The following is a 16,929-nucleotide window of genomic DNA, read 5'->3' on the forward strand; positions in this document are numbered from 1 at the left end:
CCCTCCTTCTCTCTCAATCCCACCCAACCTTCCTCTTCTCCTCCCATGCCCCTTCCCCAGTTCACCAATAGGGGAGGTCCTCCTTCCTTTCCATCTGACCCTAACCTATCAGATCTCATCAGGACTGGCTGTATTGGCTACCTCTTTGGCCTGGTAAGGCTCCCCCTCCCTGAGGGGGAGGTGATCAAAGAGCCAGCCATTGAGTTCATGTCATAGACAGTCCCTGCTCCCATTACTAGGGAACCCACTTGGAGACTGAGCTGCCATGGGCTACATCTGTGCAGGAGTTATTTCAGAAGCAGAAAGACATGCATGGAATATATAGGATAATCATACTAAAATCTGTATACCCAAAAGAATCTAAGCAAAAAAGGAGGACCCTGGGTAAGATGCTTAGCCTTCATTCAGAAAGACAAACAGGATAGACACTGGAAGAGGGAGAAAATGGAACAGGACAGGAGCCTACCACAGAGGGACTCTGAAAGACTCTACCCAGCAGGGTATCAAAGCAGATGCTGAGACTCAGAGCCAAACTTTGGGCAGAGTGCAGGGAATCATATGAAAGAAGGTGGTGATAGAAAGACCTGGAGGGGACAGGAGCTCCACAAAAAGAGCAACAGCAATAAAAAAAAATCTGGGCACTTTGGCCTTTTCTGAGACTGATACTCCAACCAAGGACCATTCACGGAGATAACAGTGTTCTGACTCTCAATTTCTCCAGTCTCTGTTGTAAGGTCTCCCTTTTTAATCTCTAGCTTTATAAATTTAAATATTTTCTTTCAAACTTATGGTTAATTTGGTTAAGCATTTATCACTGTTTTTGATTTATTTTTTTCAAGGAAACAACTCTTGGTTTGGTTGACTATTTGTATTAGTTTTTAGTTTGTTTCTACTTCATTAATTTCAGTCCTGAGTTAGATTATTTCTACTCATCTATTCTTTTTTTGCTATTAATTTTTCTTCTTTTAGTGCTCTCAAGTGTCTTAATTAAGGTACAAATATTTGATAGCTCCAGTTTTATTTTTAATGTAGGCATGTGGTGCTATTAATTTTCTCATTATAACTGTCATTATTGTGAAAACACCTATCCTACCAAAAATAATATCAAGAATCAATGTAGACTCTATGAGAATTCCAACAAAATTTTTCACAGAAGACACATACACACACAAACACACAGATACACACCAAAGGAGGATAGCTAAAACAATCCTGAATTTCACCATCCTAGATTTCAAGTTTTATTCCAGACCTATAGTAATTAAAACAGCATAGTATTGGAATAAAAACAGATACAGAATTAAAGACTTAGACATACTTCCACACACCTGATTTTAAAGACAACAAGAAGAAGAAGCTTAATGTACACACTGAAGAAAAGACAACATCGTCAGAAAATGGTCAAACTAGTTGGCAGCTTGCAGAAGAATGAAATTAGATCCATATTTGTCACCCTTATCCATATTCAACTGCAAATGAATTAAGGACCTCAATATGACCTTTAACATGGTAGAAAAGAAAGGGAGCATATAGGCTTGGACTCATTGGCATAAGTAAAGGCTTTCTGAATAGGACACCAATACCACAGGAGCTAAGAGTAGCAACTAATAAATGAGACTTCAAGAAGCTGAAAAGATTCTGCATGGCCATAAAAACCATCATTCAGACAAAGTGGCACCCTATAGATTGGAAAAAAATTACCACTTATACATCTAATAATAGTTATTATCTAGAATATATAAAGAATTTTTAAAATGTCAAGAAATAATTAACTCAATTAAAAATAAAGCACAGAACTAAACAGTTCTTAAATACAACACAGACGTTTGAGACATCCTCATAGAAATGTCAACATACTTAGCCATCAGGGAAATGCATATTTTAAATTACTTTGAGATATCATCTTACCTAAGTCAAATAGACAAGATTAATATAAAAAAATGGCAACACACTTTAAGTGAGGACCTACCATGTGTGTCTTTCTGGATCTGGGTTACCTCACTCCAGACGATATTTTCCAGTTAGTTCCTTCCATTTGCTGGCAAATTGCATGATGTCTTTGTTTCTAATAACTGAGTAGTATTCCATTGTGTAAATGTACCGCATTTTTTCTATTCATTCTTCGGTTGTAGAACATCTAGGTTGTTTCCAGTTTCTGCCTATAATGAATAAAGCTGCTATGGACACAATTGAAGAGGTGACCTTGTGTTATGGTGGCATATCTTTTGGGTATATGCCTAGGAGAGGTATTGCTGGGTCTTGAGTTAGAGCTGTTTCCAGTTTTCTGAAAAAGTGCTAGGATTGATTTCCAAAGTGGTTTTACAAGTTTGTACTCCCACCAGAAATGGAGAGATGTTCCCCTTTCTCCACATCTTCAACAGCATGTGCTGTCACTTGAGGTTTTTATCTTAGCCATTGTGACACATCTAAGATGGAATCTCAGTCATTTCCCTGATGGCTAAGGACACTGAACATTTCTTTTTTATTAAAATTTATTTTTATATTATTTACAATTTATTCACTTTATATCCCAGCTGTAGCCCCCTCCCTCATTCCCTCTCAACCCTACCCTTCCTCCCTCATCTACTCCCATGCCCCTCTCCAAGTCCACTGATAGGGAAGGTCCTCCTCCTCTTCCTTCTTATCCTAGCCTATCAAATCTCATCAGGACTGTCTGCATTGTCTTTCTCTGTGGCCTGGTAAGGCTGCTCCCCCCTCAGGGAGAGTTGATCAAGGAGTAGGCCACTGAGTTCATGTCGGAAAGTCATTGAGCATTTTTTTAAGTGTTTCTCAGCTAGTGATACCAGTGTTTAGCTCTGCAACCCATTTTAAAACTTAAGGATTATTTGTTTTGTTTATTTATCTTTTTGGTATTGAAGTTCTTAAGTTCTTTATATATTTTATATATTAGTCCTCTGTTGGATGTAGGGTTGGTGAAGATCTTTTCCCAGTGTGTAGGTTATTGTTTTGTTCAATTAACAGTGTCTTTTGCCTTACAGAAGCTTTTCAGTTTCAAGAGGTACCATTTATTCATTGTTGATCTTAGTGCCTGTGCTGTTGGTGTTCTGTTCAGGAAGTTGTCTCCTCTGCCAATGAGTTCAAGGCTCTTCCCCACTTTCTTTTCTAATTGATTTAGTGTATATGGTTTAATGTTGAGGTCTTTGATCCACTTGAGCTTGAGTTTTGTGCAGGGTGATAAATATGGACCTGTTTGTATTCTTCTATCTGTAGACCAGGAGTTAGACCAGCACCATTTGTTGAACATGCTTTTTTTCTCCAATGTATGATTTTGGCTTCTTTCTCAAAAATCAGGTGTCAGTAGGTGTGTGGACTTATTTCTGGCCTTCAGTTAGATTCCATTTATTGAAATGTCTGTTTTGATCTAAGCCATTCTGAGGGGTGAAGGAATCTCAGATTCATTTTGATTTGCATTTTCTTGATGTTGAGCATTTCTTTAAGTGTTTCTCTACCATTCTGCATTCCTCCGCTGAGAATTCTCTGTTTAGCTCTGTACCCCATTTTCAAACTGGGTTATTTGGTTTGTTGGGGTATAATTTCTTGAGTTCTTTATATATTTTGGATATTAGCCCTCTGTTGGATATAAGGTTGGTGAAGATTTTCTCTAGTTTGTAGGCTGTCATTTTGTCTTGTTGACAGTGTACTTTGCTTTACAGAAGCTTTTCATATATGCATATTCATATTCATATATGTACATAAATACATACATGGATATGTATATGACTATATATTAATATATATGTTCCTGGTTAATTATATATATAGTGTATATGTATATATTATATATTTGTGTGTATAAATTTATACATAATTAAATATATTTATTAGGAGAGTGACTTTACCATTTTCAATGTTTGATATAATTTTATTAATTACCATTGATAATACAAAAATAAAGCCAAGTAACTTATTGTGCCTAGATCTTCTTATGACTTCATTAAACACTGGAAAGTTTATGTAGAGTTCTATTACAGTTTAAATTTCCAAACATACATCAATAGTTCAGAGGGAATATATAAATCACAATTTTTAAAGTTGTTAAATCAGAGACTTTATAAATATAAGGAGTGGATTATAATATAAATTAAGATAATGGACAACACAATTTATATTGTACAGCAGAAATAATGAAATAGGAAGAAATGTCACCTGTGTGTAAATGGGAAATATTTGTGGAGATTCTGATGTAGTTACTTTTCAGCTGTTATTGTGGTATGCTCTACACAAACAAGCTGAAACCCAGGGTGGACATGAGAGGGACCTCATCTCCTGCAATGAGCTAGGAGTGTGGTACTAGCAACTGGATGTCATGATGGCTGTGCCAAGGCCTCTGCTACTCTCATCATTACATGGAGGGTGTAAAGGATGCTAAGTCCAGTTGACCCTTGTCATGTGTGTTATATTTTATTAATATTATAGCAAACAATAAGGCTGAGAAATCAGTATCTGAAAAATCAGAAAACAGAAAGTAAAACACATGAGATAAGATAAGAAGTGTCTTTCCATATGGAATCAACAAAACGTCTTTTGAATCATATTTCAAAACAGTATCATTTAACATGTTTTTGTAGGTTTGAGTCTCATAACAGTTAAATGGTGGAACATGTCGAACTTGCCACAGAATATGATTTTCCTAAAGAAACTGGTCTCTCTTGGTCAACAAGACCCAACACTATTATCAGTCACTGCAACTTGATGTATAAAATATTAATCTCAATTTTTAAAAAAGTTTAAAAATGCTATAGCATATCTTTACCACCTGAGGTCAGTGCTCAAAATGAGGACCTTCACCATCCAGTCTTGTGATGATGAGGGGATTCATTCTAGTGGATAGACTAGCAGGAAAATGTTTTCATTGCTCGCTTGCATGTTTTGTATTATGAGCATATTCAGGCATAATAAGCATAACTAATTGGGAAAACAACAGTTGAGTTAGTAGTCTGTTATATTTAAATATTTTTAAGAGCAGAAAATGAAAAAGGGAGTGAGTGGGAAAGTAGCCAATGCGTACTAAAATAAGGCAACACTTGACAATGTTATGGAGACAAATTCCTCTGAGTAATTCATAACCACTCCTGATTGGAAATCTAGTTTAGTGGACTTTAGCATAAGCCAATTAGATCATTTTGCATGAAATTTTGTCGGCACAAGACACACAAACAGACTACAATATGTAAAGTGTAGTTTGGCATTTAACAGCGCTGCCTTTCCTTACAGATCATCTACATGGGATGGTGTGAAGCCCGGGAGCAGGAATCCCTCCAAGACAGAGTTTATACACCCGTGTTTCTTGCCCTGAGGGGCTCCTGTCTTTACAGGTTCCTGTCACCTCCAGTAAGTATTTGTATCCAGTGTTTGAGCTCACTGATCTGCTGATAGCAGAGCGACAACCCCTGAACGACACCTGATTATCAATGCATCTTGAAAATAAGGCACAGGACATTTAGGAAATAGTTAATATCGGTCTAACATATCTAACATATTTTGCCAAATGTAAAGCTTTGAAGAAATTAGATCCTGTTTTTCCTTAAGAACCTGGAAAATGGAGCAAATCATAAGAATGTTAAAAATTCCATGAAGATGTGGGAAAGGATTTACTAAATGTTCCCAAATATATATCTAGTAAATTGGATGAAAAAGTAAAGAAATGATGATAGATAGGCTAAGAGATTTAAATTTTTATTCTTTGTTTATGGACATCCCATTCCTTTTGTATTTGTGGAGCCTTTGAGAGTTCTTAGTCTGTATTTGGAGTATTTCATTATCAGCATTAAGTTTTCAACTTGTATTTAAATCTACTTTGACTCAAAATAATCCGTTGATATTGAGTAGGTATGTTAAGTCAAATTCTATGATGGTAAAACTTTAAAATGAAGAGCAGTTGTGATGGCACAAGCCTGCAGTCTCTGAGTTTGGGAGATTGAGGCAAGAAAACCAGGTGTCCAAGGCTAGCCATGTGTAAAAAGTGAGTCCATGTCTCAAAACAAACTACTATAACACAACAAAACAACAGGAAGTGTACAAATCCCACAATTATTTTTATATTATTCTTGGAGAAAGGAGAAATATATTCCTGGAGGCTACATTAGCTTTTCTTGCAATAAAAAGTATATAGATAGATATTCCATTAGATAAAAAAATATATATATTTATCTTGTCTAACAGTGTCACATGACTATGTGGCCCTGTTGTCCAGGCTTAGAGCAGCATATGCAGCATGGTCAGAGTACATACCAGGAGAGGATGCTGCTTATGGCAGTGAGAAGGTAGAGAAAAGCAAAGGAATTGGGACATTAATACTGCATGGAAGCTCATGCCCCTGCTGACCTAAACGTCCTTGCATTATAGCCCACCTTCTAAATGTTCTGCCATGTCAAAAAAGAGAGCAGACCAGCGACAATCATTCAGTACACTGGTCTGTGAGAATATTTGAGCTCTTCTACACCAATAAGGATTTCCATACTCTGCAGTTCTTCTGGAATTAATTACTTTGTAATATATTCTATTGTGTACCTATGTACACTAAATATGACTGCACAACTATTTTCTTGAAAGCCTTGCTTTGGAAACATGTAACCTACAGAGAAGGAACACCCAATAAATATTTATTGACTATGAATACAAAATGCCATGCTGATCACTGCCAAGTTTAATAATATAAAGGATCTGGGAGTTCTCTGTGTCATTACTATTTTTAATGTTTATGCCTACACGAAATTCATAGAACCAATAAGAAAAAAATACAATGTGTGTATATCTTGTTATATTTCTACACTGAATAATTTCTTCTCCACAGTGGAGTAGACATCTTCACAATATCTTAACAATCTTAGAATGGTTTTTAAATATCAATAACTTATTTTTTTATAATAGAAACCAAAGTTAATGCCTTATGTTCCTCTCTGGATCTTACTAAGAAAAACATGTATTTAGTACATGCATACTTAATATCTGTGTTTAGAGAACGCACAAAATCATTTGAAACACATAAAGTATTTTTAACAAATGGAAATTGTTACAGACAACACAAAATTTTCCTGAAAAGAGGAAGGCAAATGCAGATAATTTTTTAATAAACCCAAATGGTATGGAAGGAACTTTCTATGAACTACCTCATTGATGGAGAGACTAAAGAAGCACTTATGTGAAAGTCTCATTTTCCAGATGAAACAGATCGAAGCCAAAAGCCTTACTAGAACAAATGATATGTTAGTTTCTGTCTTTTAAAGGTGACCACTTGGGACTGGACGCGAGCAGAGAGAACCTTCTCCGTGTGTGAGATCATGTGCAAGGTTCTCAAGGTATGTGCAGCAAAGACGATCATTTCTAGGGAATGTCTTCTAAAGAGTGGGGATCTGAGCTCATGAACAGCTCATGAAAACAACTAACTCATGAATAGAAGATGAAGAAAAACAGTAAAATAAAAAAATAAGGGAGAGGTACTGGGAGTAAAAAAATATGCACAGATATTTAGAAAGTAAGTCTTTGAAATAAGAAAAATGAAATCAAATATAGAAAGAACTTGTTTGCTTTGCGTGGGAACCTGACAATCACTGTGTATCACAGTTGAGTTAATTTCTGTGTGACACAGAACTCTCACAGCACCAAGCCATCAGGAATTCTGAAAAACTGGCATGGCTTACACAGAGTATAGTAAGAACTAAAGTGGGTTATTTGAAAGAAACATCAGTGCATGTTTTCTTTGAAAAAAATTACTGTACAGATTTAATGTCCACAACATGACACTGTGGGGAATCATATTAATATGTTATACAGAATGAAAGGACACTAACGAGAAGTAAGCCTGCATAGTCTTCCTTTCACATGTTAGTTGTTTTCCCCTTTGAGTCAAGAACAGGTGAGATTCCATATTGTTCTTCTAGATTTTCTCATCCTTCGTATCTGACACTTTGTAGCCACTGATCTACATCTGACTGGTTCTCCCTCCCTCCCCCACCACACCTGTTCCCCTGCTCTTCATTCCTGTATACTTAAGTTGAACTTTTGATTTTTATTTTTTGTTAGGTCCCAAAATTAAAGACGTTTGTATATTCTTCGATCTAACTCATTTTATTCATCCATGTTATGATAGATGGCTGCTAGGGCTGAATAATATTCCACTTTGTTGACGTCCTGCAGTTTCTTTATCATTTTGTCTTTTAGCACTCTCTACCATAGCTTCCATACCCTGGCTACCAATGTCTTCATCCAGTAATGATTAGATTTCCTCTGGTATAAGCCCAGAGTAGAAATGCTGGCTGGGTCGTATTACTGTTTCATTTCTAAATCTCATAGCAATTTGCATACTGTAGCTTGCAATGGGTATTCTGGTCTAATTCTCTACACAGCTGAATTAAGTGTTTGTTTTTCCCAACCCTTAGTAACAGCTATTGTCTTTCCCCCTTTTGAAAACAGCCATGCTACCTGGTAGGAGGTAATAACCTCCAAGTGGTTTAGATGTCAATTTCCCTGATTAGTGATGTTGATCATTACGCTATGTGTCTGTTGGCCAGGTTTTTGTCTTCTTTAGAGAAATGATTATTCATGTCTTTTGTCTTATATTTTAAATTTCATTGAGAATTTTACATTTTTAATATAAATTTTTATTTATTACAATTTATTCATTTTGTAGCCCAGCTGTAGCCCTACCCTCTCTCCCTCCCAATCTCACCCCTTCTTTTTCCCTCATCTCCCATGTCCCTTCCCCAGTCCACTGATAGTAAAGGACCTCCTCCCCTTCTATCTGACTTAGACTATCAGGTCTCATCAGGGTTGTCTTTCACAGTCTTCCTCTGTGGCCTGGTAAGGATGCTCCCCATTCAGGGGGAGGCGATCAGAGAGCCAGCCACTGAGTTCATGTCACAGACAGGCCCTGTTCCCCTTGCTAGGGAGCCCATTTGGAGACTGAGCTGCCACGGGATACCTCTGTGCAGCGGTTCTAGGATATCTGCATGGATGGCCCTTCTTTGGAGTATCAGTCTCAGAAACAACCTCTGGGCTCAGAATTTTTGGTTCTGTTGCTTTTCTTGTGGAGCTTGAGATCCTTCCAGGTTTTTCTTTCTCCCTCTTAATTCATAAGATTCCCCACACTCTGCCCAAAGTTTGGCTATGAGTCTCAGCATTTGCGTTAATACCCTGCTGGGTAGAGTCTTTCAGAGGCCCTCTCTGGTAGACTCTTGTCTTGTTCCTTGTTTTTACCTTCTTCTGATGTCTGACCCATTTTTCTTTCTGAATGAAGAATAAGCATCTTACCCAGGGTCCTCCTTCTTTCATAACTTCTTTAGCTGTACAGATTTTTAATATCATTATCCTATATTATATGTCTAATATCCATTTATAAGTGAGTATATATCATATGTGTCTTTCTGCTTCTGGGATACCTCACTCAGGATGATCTTTTCTGGTTTTCACCATTTGTCTGCAAATTTCATGATTTCCTTGTTTTTAATTGCTGAGTAATATTCCATTGTGTAAATGTACCACAATTTCTGTATCCATTCCTCAGTTGAGGGACATCTGGATTGTTTCATCTACATGTAGAAAAATGTAAATACTAATCATACTAATCACCATGCATAAATCTAAAGTCCATGTGGATCAAAAACCTCAACATAACACCAGACACACTAAACCTGTTAGAAGAAAAAATAGGGAAGTGCCTTGAGCTCAATGTCACAGGAGACAACTTCCTGAAGAGAACACCAACAGCACAGGGTCTAACATCAACAATCAGTAATTGGGACCTCATGAAACTGAAACATTTCTGTGAAGCAAAGGACAGTATCGTCAGAACAAAGTGACAGCCTACAGAGTGGGAATGAATCTTCACCAACCCTATATCTGACAGAGGGCTAATATCCAAAATGTATAAAGAACTCAAGAAGTTAAACAGCACAAATCAAGTAATTCAATTAAAAAATGGAGTACAGAGCTAAACAGAGAATTCTCAACAGAGGAACACTGAATGGCAGAGAAACACTTAAAGAAATGCTCAACATCCTAGTCATGAGAGAAATGCAAATCAAAACTACCCTGAGATTTCACCTTACACCTTTCAGAAAGCTAAAACCAAAACTCAGATGATATCACATGCTGGAGAGGATGTGGAGAAAAGGGAACCCTACTCCATTGCTGGTGGGAATGTAAGCTTGTACAACCACTTTGGAAATCAATCTGGCTCTTTCTCAGACAATTAGGAATAGAGCTATCTCAAGATCCAGCTCTACCATTCCTAGGCATACATTCAATATGCTCAAGTATGCAACAAGGACATTTGTTCAACCATATTCATAGCAGCTATATTCATAATAGCCAGAATTAGGATACACCTTTTTTTTCATTTTGGTTTTTAGAAACATCTTTTTGGGGTACATTGTCAAAATGCATGTGAAATGTGTGTAGTTATCAAATAAAGACAAGTATTCCCATCTTTAATTTATGAGTATTTTGTGTATATCCAACAGTAATATATGAGTTGAGTTTAAATTCTTTTTCAAATTCTATATTAGATGTGCTCACACACACACATCTCTAGTCCCAGCACACAGGAGAGAGAGGCAGGTGAATCTTTGTGGATTTGAAGCCAGTTTTGTCTACATAGCAAGCTCTAGATCATCCAGGGTCATATAGTGAGACTCTATTAAAAAAAAATCAGGATTCTTGAAATACTATGTAGACTCTTTTATGCAGGACTCATCCTGCTGTGCTATAGCAAAGCTTAAAAGATTTCCCAACCTCTTCTCTGAACTCTGGTGTTGCTTACATTTCTGTTCCCTTCCTTCTTGTGCTTCTCCGTCTCTATTAACAGCTATTCAGGTCTGAGTTTCCACTAGATTTATGTAGGATAGAGAATTTGCAGCATTTGACCAGTGAGCCTGTTTCACATAATTTCTCATTTCCATCCATCCTTTGCAAATTTTTATTTAACATTTCCCTACAGTTTAAGAAAACCTCAGTGTATATATGCATTTAGTATTCCTTCATCAACTGGTGGGCATCTAAGCTATTTTTAGTACATGGTCATCTTAAATAATTTAGTAAAGAACAAGGGTGTTCAAATGGCTTTGTGGTGGGATATGAAAACCTATGTGTGGGTGTGACCCTAGCAGTGGAATAGCTAGGCAGCGTAGAACTTTCTTCTAGATTTGGAGAAACTTCAACGCCAGTTTCAATAGGAGCCATACCAGTTTACACACCCATCAGTGGTAGATACAAGTTTCCCTTTTCACATATCCTGCCAAAACTTTTTCCAGATTTGATCTCTCAGAGATATCCGTTCCATCTGGTATGAGATAAAATCTCAAGATAGTTTTCATTTGTATTTCTTTGGTGGCTAATGATCTTGAATATTTTAAAAATATTCACTAGCTATTTATAGTTCTTCTTTTGAGAACTCTCTGTTCAATTTCTTTTCTTTCCTTTTTTTTTTCATTAAAGAGGTTGATTTCATTTATCGGCTTTGCTTGGTTATGTATTTTCACTTTTTTCCTTAATTTTATTTACTTTTTAAAATTTTTTATAATTTTTATTTTTTTATATTAATCACAGGTTATTTACTTTGTATCCCAGCTGTAGCCCCCTCCCTCATTCCCTCTCAATCCCACCCTCTCTCCCTCATCTCCTCCCTGCTCCTTTCCAAGTCCACTGATAGGGGAGGTCCTCCTCCCCTTCTTAGCTTACTAGATATCTTCAGGACTGGCTGCAGTGTCCTCCTCTTTGTCCTAGCAAGGCTGCTCCTCCCTTGGGGGGTGGGGGAGTCATAGATCCAGCCATTGAGTTCATGTCAGAAATAGTCCTTGTTCCCCTTATTAGGGAACCCTTCAGTTTCATAGTCCCTTTTGATTTTTAAATGGAAACAGGGACTGTCTATGACATGAACTCAGTGGCTAGCTCTTTGACTGCCTCCCCCTGAAGGGAGAGCAGCCTTGCCAGGCCACAGAAGAAGACAATGACTCAGTTCTGATGAAACAGGATAAGTTAGGGTCAGATGGAAGGGGAGGAGGACCTTCCCTATCCGTGGACTTGGAGAAGGGCATAGGAGGAGATGAAGGAGGGAGGGTGGGATTGGGAGGGGATGAGCTGGGGAGCTACAGCTGGGATATGAAGAGAATAAACTGTAATTAATATAAAAATAAAAATTTAATTTAAAAAGTGCCAGTTGAGTTATCTGATGTAATTCTATTGGGCTTGTGTTTATGTGACTGTGTGTTTCTTTCTTGTTATTCTTTAATGTGAGTTTGAATATAATTTCTTTGTCTTGGGTATTTAGTGATTTCTTTCCTGGCCTTATCTGTTTTATTTTCTAAATGCCCTCTGTATCTGGACTTACATCTCTTTGCTTCATTGTTGGAAATTTTCTGTTATAATTCTTTTAAAATGTTTCTCGTGCTTGTAATCTATACATTTGTTCTTTTCAGAGTCTTTATGATTGAGGTGCTCTCTGTGTCTTGTCAAGTTTCTATAGAGTTAGTAATCAGAGGCAGGCTATAGGGTCTTTTTCGTAAGAACCAAAGACAGTAGAAGCATATGCAGATGGTTATTCTGAAGGGGTAGGTGGTGATGGAGGCTGAAGAAGAGACATATATCTCATCTTGAAGTGTATTCCTTTCCATATTTCTATCTTTTTCTCTATATCTATTTTCATTTCTGTCTTTATTTTTTCTGTTTATCTCTGTCTCATACTCCATGTCTATCCCTATGTATCTCTCTCTTCCCTCTTCTCTCTTTCAATAGAAGGTATATGTAGGGAAGTGTGTACGTGTGTGTTGTGTATACAAGTATTTGCAAATGATGCTAGAGACCCTGAGATCTATTTCGAAAACCGAGGGAGAGAAAAATAAAGAAAGGTGAAGAATAAGAAAAGAGATGAGCAGAGAAAAACATTTTGTATTTAAAATTAAAATAAACAATGCAAGACTCATATCTTAAAGACACAGAGAAAGAGGAGATAAAATATATTTCTGGGTCCCATGTTTGAAAAGCCAAATCTACTATTTTTTTAATCACCAGTACCGGCATTTGGAAGACAAAATAGATACTACTAGTTGGAAGGATTGCACAATAATTCTCAAAGTATTGCTTTGTGGAAATGTCTTTCTTATTACTATAGCATCTCCTTGAAAAAATGCTTCTGAGTATTCTAAATCTGTATCAGCGGCTATTTATAAAACAGCAGTCTTCTAAGAAAGAATTGCTTGTGAATTGTTTTTCAGTTTAAATCACTTGAGATACTTAACAACAGCTTTCAGTTATAAATGTAACCTTGTAATTAAATTGCCATAATATATTTAACTGTCCCTAAAATACTAAGGTTCAGAATTGTTTCCCTCTGACCATACCCATCTGTTTCCCTGGTAATTAGCTTGTTCAGGCCACAACATTTTAGTGGTACCATGGCTGCGCTAGGTGCTCATTTATCCTGAGGATTGACAGCCTAAAGGAATACATCAAGCAGGGGTATGATGCATTGCACCAGCCATCTCAGCACCTAGAACCTGAAGCAAAAAGGTCCAGAATAGAGGATTAGTCAGGGCTTTATAGGAAGTTCCAGGAGAGCCTGAACGACATAGATTGACCCTGTCTCAAAGCAAGAAAAAGAGAACTAATCACTGGGAAAGCTTTTCCATAGACAATGACAACCAAGGCAACTTTAGATGCAGCTTACATCAGTATACAACACAGTAACCTAATCATTGCTCATAATAGAAAAATGAAACAAGGTTTTATTTTTATTTGTGTAATGTATTACATGTTTGGATTTATAAACATTCATAGCATGCAGTGTCTTGGGACAGTGACTTTCATACATCTGCCATCTGTTATGTGGAACACTTCATTCTGTTTTTCCAAGACATCCCTGAAGCCCCAAGATCTTAATTAAACTGTTTAAAAAAACTGTGTTTCACTGACTTGTACTGCCTTGCAAGCCCCTTTGATACTTGATTCTTCATCTCATATCTAGTGAAAGTTTACCAAAACTTTATCTACTAAAGCAAAAGAAAGTCCTTATTTAAATTAATTACAGTTTATTCACTTTGTATCCCAGCTGTAGTCATTTCTCAGGAATGGAGTATGGTAACCACAGGACTCAGTCTTCTTGCCTCATTAGGAAGATAATATGCAGCTGATGAGCAATCCTGTTTTCCAGCCTTCAGACTAAAATTTACTCTGTATGTGTGTTGTGTGTCCCTTTGTGTGTTGTGTAAAAATGTGGGGAATTGTTCTGTGATACTGAATACAATATTTTAGAAAAACATTTTAGCAAACCATTGAATAATGTTAAGTTTACAGTCTTTACAAATTTAGAAAGCCATTATGTTTGTTAAATAGCAGCTGTCTTAGTTACTTTTCTATTGCTATGGTAAAACAACATGACCATGGCAATGTGTAAAGGGAAGAATTTAATTTGTTTTATGGCTTTAGAGTTCATGATGGCAGAGCAAAGGCATGGGAGCAGATACAGCTGAGAGGTTAAATCTTGATCCACAAGCAGGAGGCACAGAGCACATAAGGAATGGCTTGGGTGCTTTGAAACTTCAAAGTCCAACACCAGTGACACACCTTCTCCAATAAAGTCGTATTTCCTAATTCTTCCCAAATAATCCCACCAATTCTTCAAACATATGACCCTGTGTGGACTCCTCCTACTCAAATCGCAACAATAGCCATGGACTTTATATAAGCTGATAACTCTTAGCAACCTATTTATGGTGACCTTGTATTTCTAGAAGATCTTTATTTTTATTCTGTTAGTGTATTGACATCACATTTTCATCTTATACTAAATATTATTTTGAGTCTTAATGTTTGATTAGTACAGATTTGACAAAAACTATTGGACAGAAAACTTGGCGACCCAGCAATGCCGTGTAAAAATGTCAGGTGACAGGGGCTAGAATTCTGGCATCCACATCATTTTACTGGCATATTTACTATCATCACTTCAAAATCCTCCTCAGAGTGCTTACAGTACCCAATATTCATGCTGGTAATGTTAAGCTGTAAGCATTGCCGAAGTATTCTGTAAATGCACTTCCTCCAGCATAACCCCATTCATATTTTCTTAAGGAAACAGTTTATGCTTAAACATCTGGATGTGCCTTTATGATATGGATAGGCATTTGTACTAGCTGGTCCTTTTGTCCTTTGACTCAGAGAACAGATTATTGAGAAAGTGCTAAAGTTAGGGGAACGGATTTCTTTTAGTTTCTCTCTGTCTTTCTTCCTTTTATTCTGAGACAGGATTTTTCTGTGAAGCCCTGGTTGTCCTGGAATTTCCTGTGTAGAACAGGGTGGCTCCAGACTTGAAGATCAGCCCGCCTCTGTCTTCTGAGTGCTGGGATTAAAGACATGCACACTACCATCCAACTGGATTTCCATTTCTTCCTGGGGGGTGACATTAACCGTCTTTGTAATTCTTGACTTTTTTTTTTTTCCTGACTGACAAATCCTTTACAGCCTCTTTGTTAGAGAAAAGAAATAAAAGGGGAGGCAGCTATGCTCACCACTATACCACCAACGCAGGTTCAGATGAATGGGGAGGAGGTCCCCCCTATCAGTGGACTTGGAAAGGGGCACGGTGGAGATGAGGGAGGGAGGGAGGGAGGGACTGGGAGGGGATGAGGAATCGGGACACGGCTGGGATACAGAGTTAATAAAATGTAACTGATAAAAAAAAAAATAAAAAAGAAAAAAGAAATAAAAGGGTCCTAGTGCCACAAGCCCCATTGTTACTCAGACCTTGTAAGTATCGGATTCTGTTTTGAGGTCACATGCAAATGCCTCGTTTTGGGCATAGGGAAGCTCAGGTGATATCTTTTTGTGACACAGAGACAACAGCAAAGTGGGGAAAAGAACCCCACCTACATCTCCTTTGTTGCTTGCTCTTGTCAGGGTTTCTTAAGACAGTGGTGACCCTGTCCTTTGCAATCCCATTAACTTGATTGTGCATCTGCTAACTTGAACACCATTCAGAGGTGGAAGCCAGGCATCGAGTGTTGATACCTTCTTCCCCCAGGCACTGAATGTGGTGAGTAACATCAGTGGAAACACTGAACCATTAAAGCAATAATTCAAGAAACATTCACCGCTCTTTATATTATGTCACAGAATTAGATCAGTTAGGAGTACTATGCTGTTCTGTTTTTCATATTGAGCTGTGAAGTGTGGTTTCTAGGCATTATTATAAGATTCTGTTTTGCTGAGGGAGACTTTAGAGTGGAATTCACAGGAATGTATGAGGACCACATACTTCAAGCTAATAGGTAATTGCTGGTGACAGTTCCTCTATCTGCCACATTTGTCAAAGTCTCTTAAAGCCCTATCCCTTTTAATCTTCCTTTGTTAATCAGCCCATGTTAAACAATGGTCCACAAGTACAGTGTCCTGGTGACAGAAAACTCAGAACTACAGCACAGAGATGAGAATAAAGAGACTGAGGAGGCCTGAGCTCAAGCCCGGAACCCAGCAAGGAGACTCATTAACTCATACATCTAAAAGTCCTCTGATGACAGTTTCTTCTCTCTACTGACACTCCCAGACAGCCCCAATATGGTGTGTGGGAGTGTCATTCGCTAAAGGGCAGTAATTTGCAAATGAAAAATGCAATAAAAATACAAAATTAAACTCCATTTTCTTTCCTTTTCCTCCCATATTTCTGTTTTGGGAAGAATGCTTGCAAATAAGTGGAGGACAAAACCATCTTACTAAAAGACAAACGATACAGAAAAGTAAAATCAATAAATCTAGTGATTTTTTTTAAAGTGCTATATAATACAAGTTATGGACTTGAAAGGAATTTACCAACCTTTTGTGAAGAAATTAGTTTATTTTGGACAGAGGACTACCTGGGCTTTTATAGTGGTGGGAATGAAAACAGCTTCTTAGATTTGAGTGCTTGGTTCCCAGCTGGTG

General features: G+C 37.4%; 1 protein-coding gene across 3 annotated transcripts in view; it reads left to right on the forward strand.

Moving 5' to 3' along the window:
* Positions 1-16,929, forward strand: part of Sntg1 (syntrophin gamma 1) — a 647,228-nt gene that overhangs the window by 570,750 nt on the left and 59,549 nt on the right. For all 3 annotated transcript variants that reach the window (XM_060385900.1, XM_060385899.1, XM_060385901.1), the window contains 2 exons: positions 5,236-5,352; positions 7,248-7,319. In XM_060385900.1, the coding sequence (XP_060241883.1) occupies positions 5,236-5,352; positions 7,248-7,319 (189 nt within the window). The remainder of the gene's footprint in view (positions 1-5,235; positions 5,353-7,247; positions 7,320-16,929) is intronic.

The sequence above is a fragment of the Meriones unguiculatus genome, chromosome 6, assembly GCF_030254825.1.
Source record: "Meriones unguiculatus strain TT.TT164.6M chromosome 6, Bangor_MerUng_6.1, whole genome shotgun sequence".
Taxonomy (NCBI): Eukaryota; Metazoa; Chordata; class Mammalia; order Rodentia; family Muridae; genus Meriones; species Meriones unguiculatus.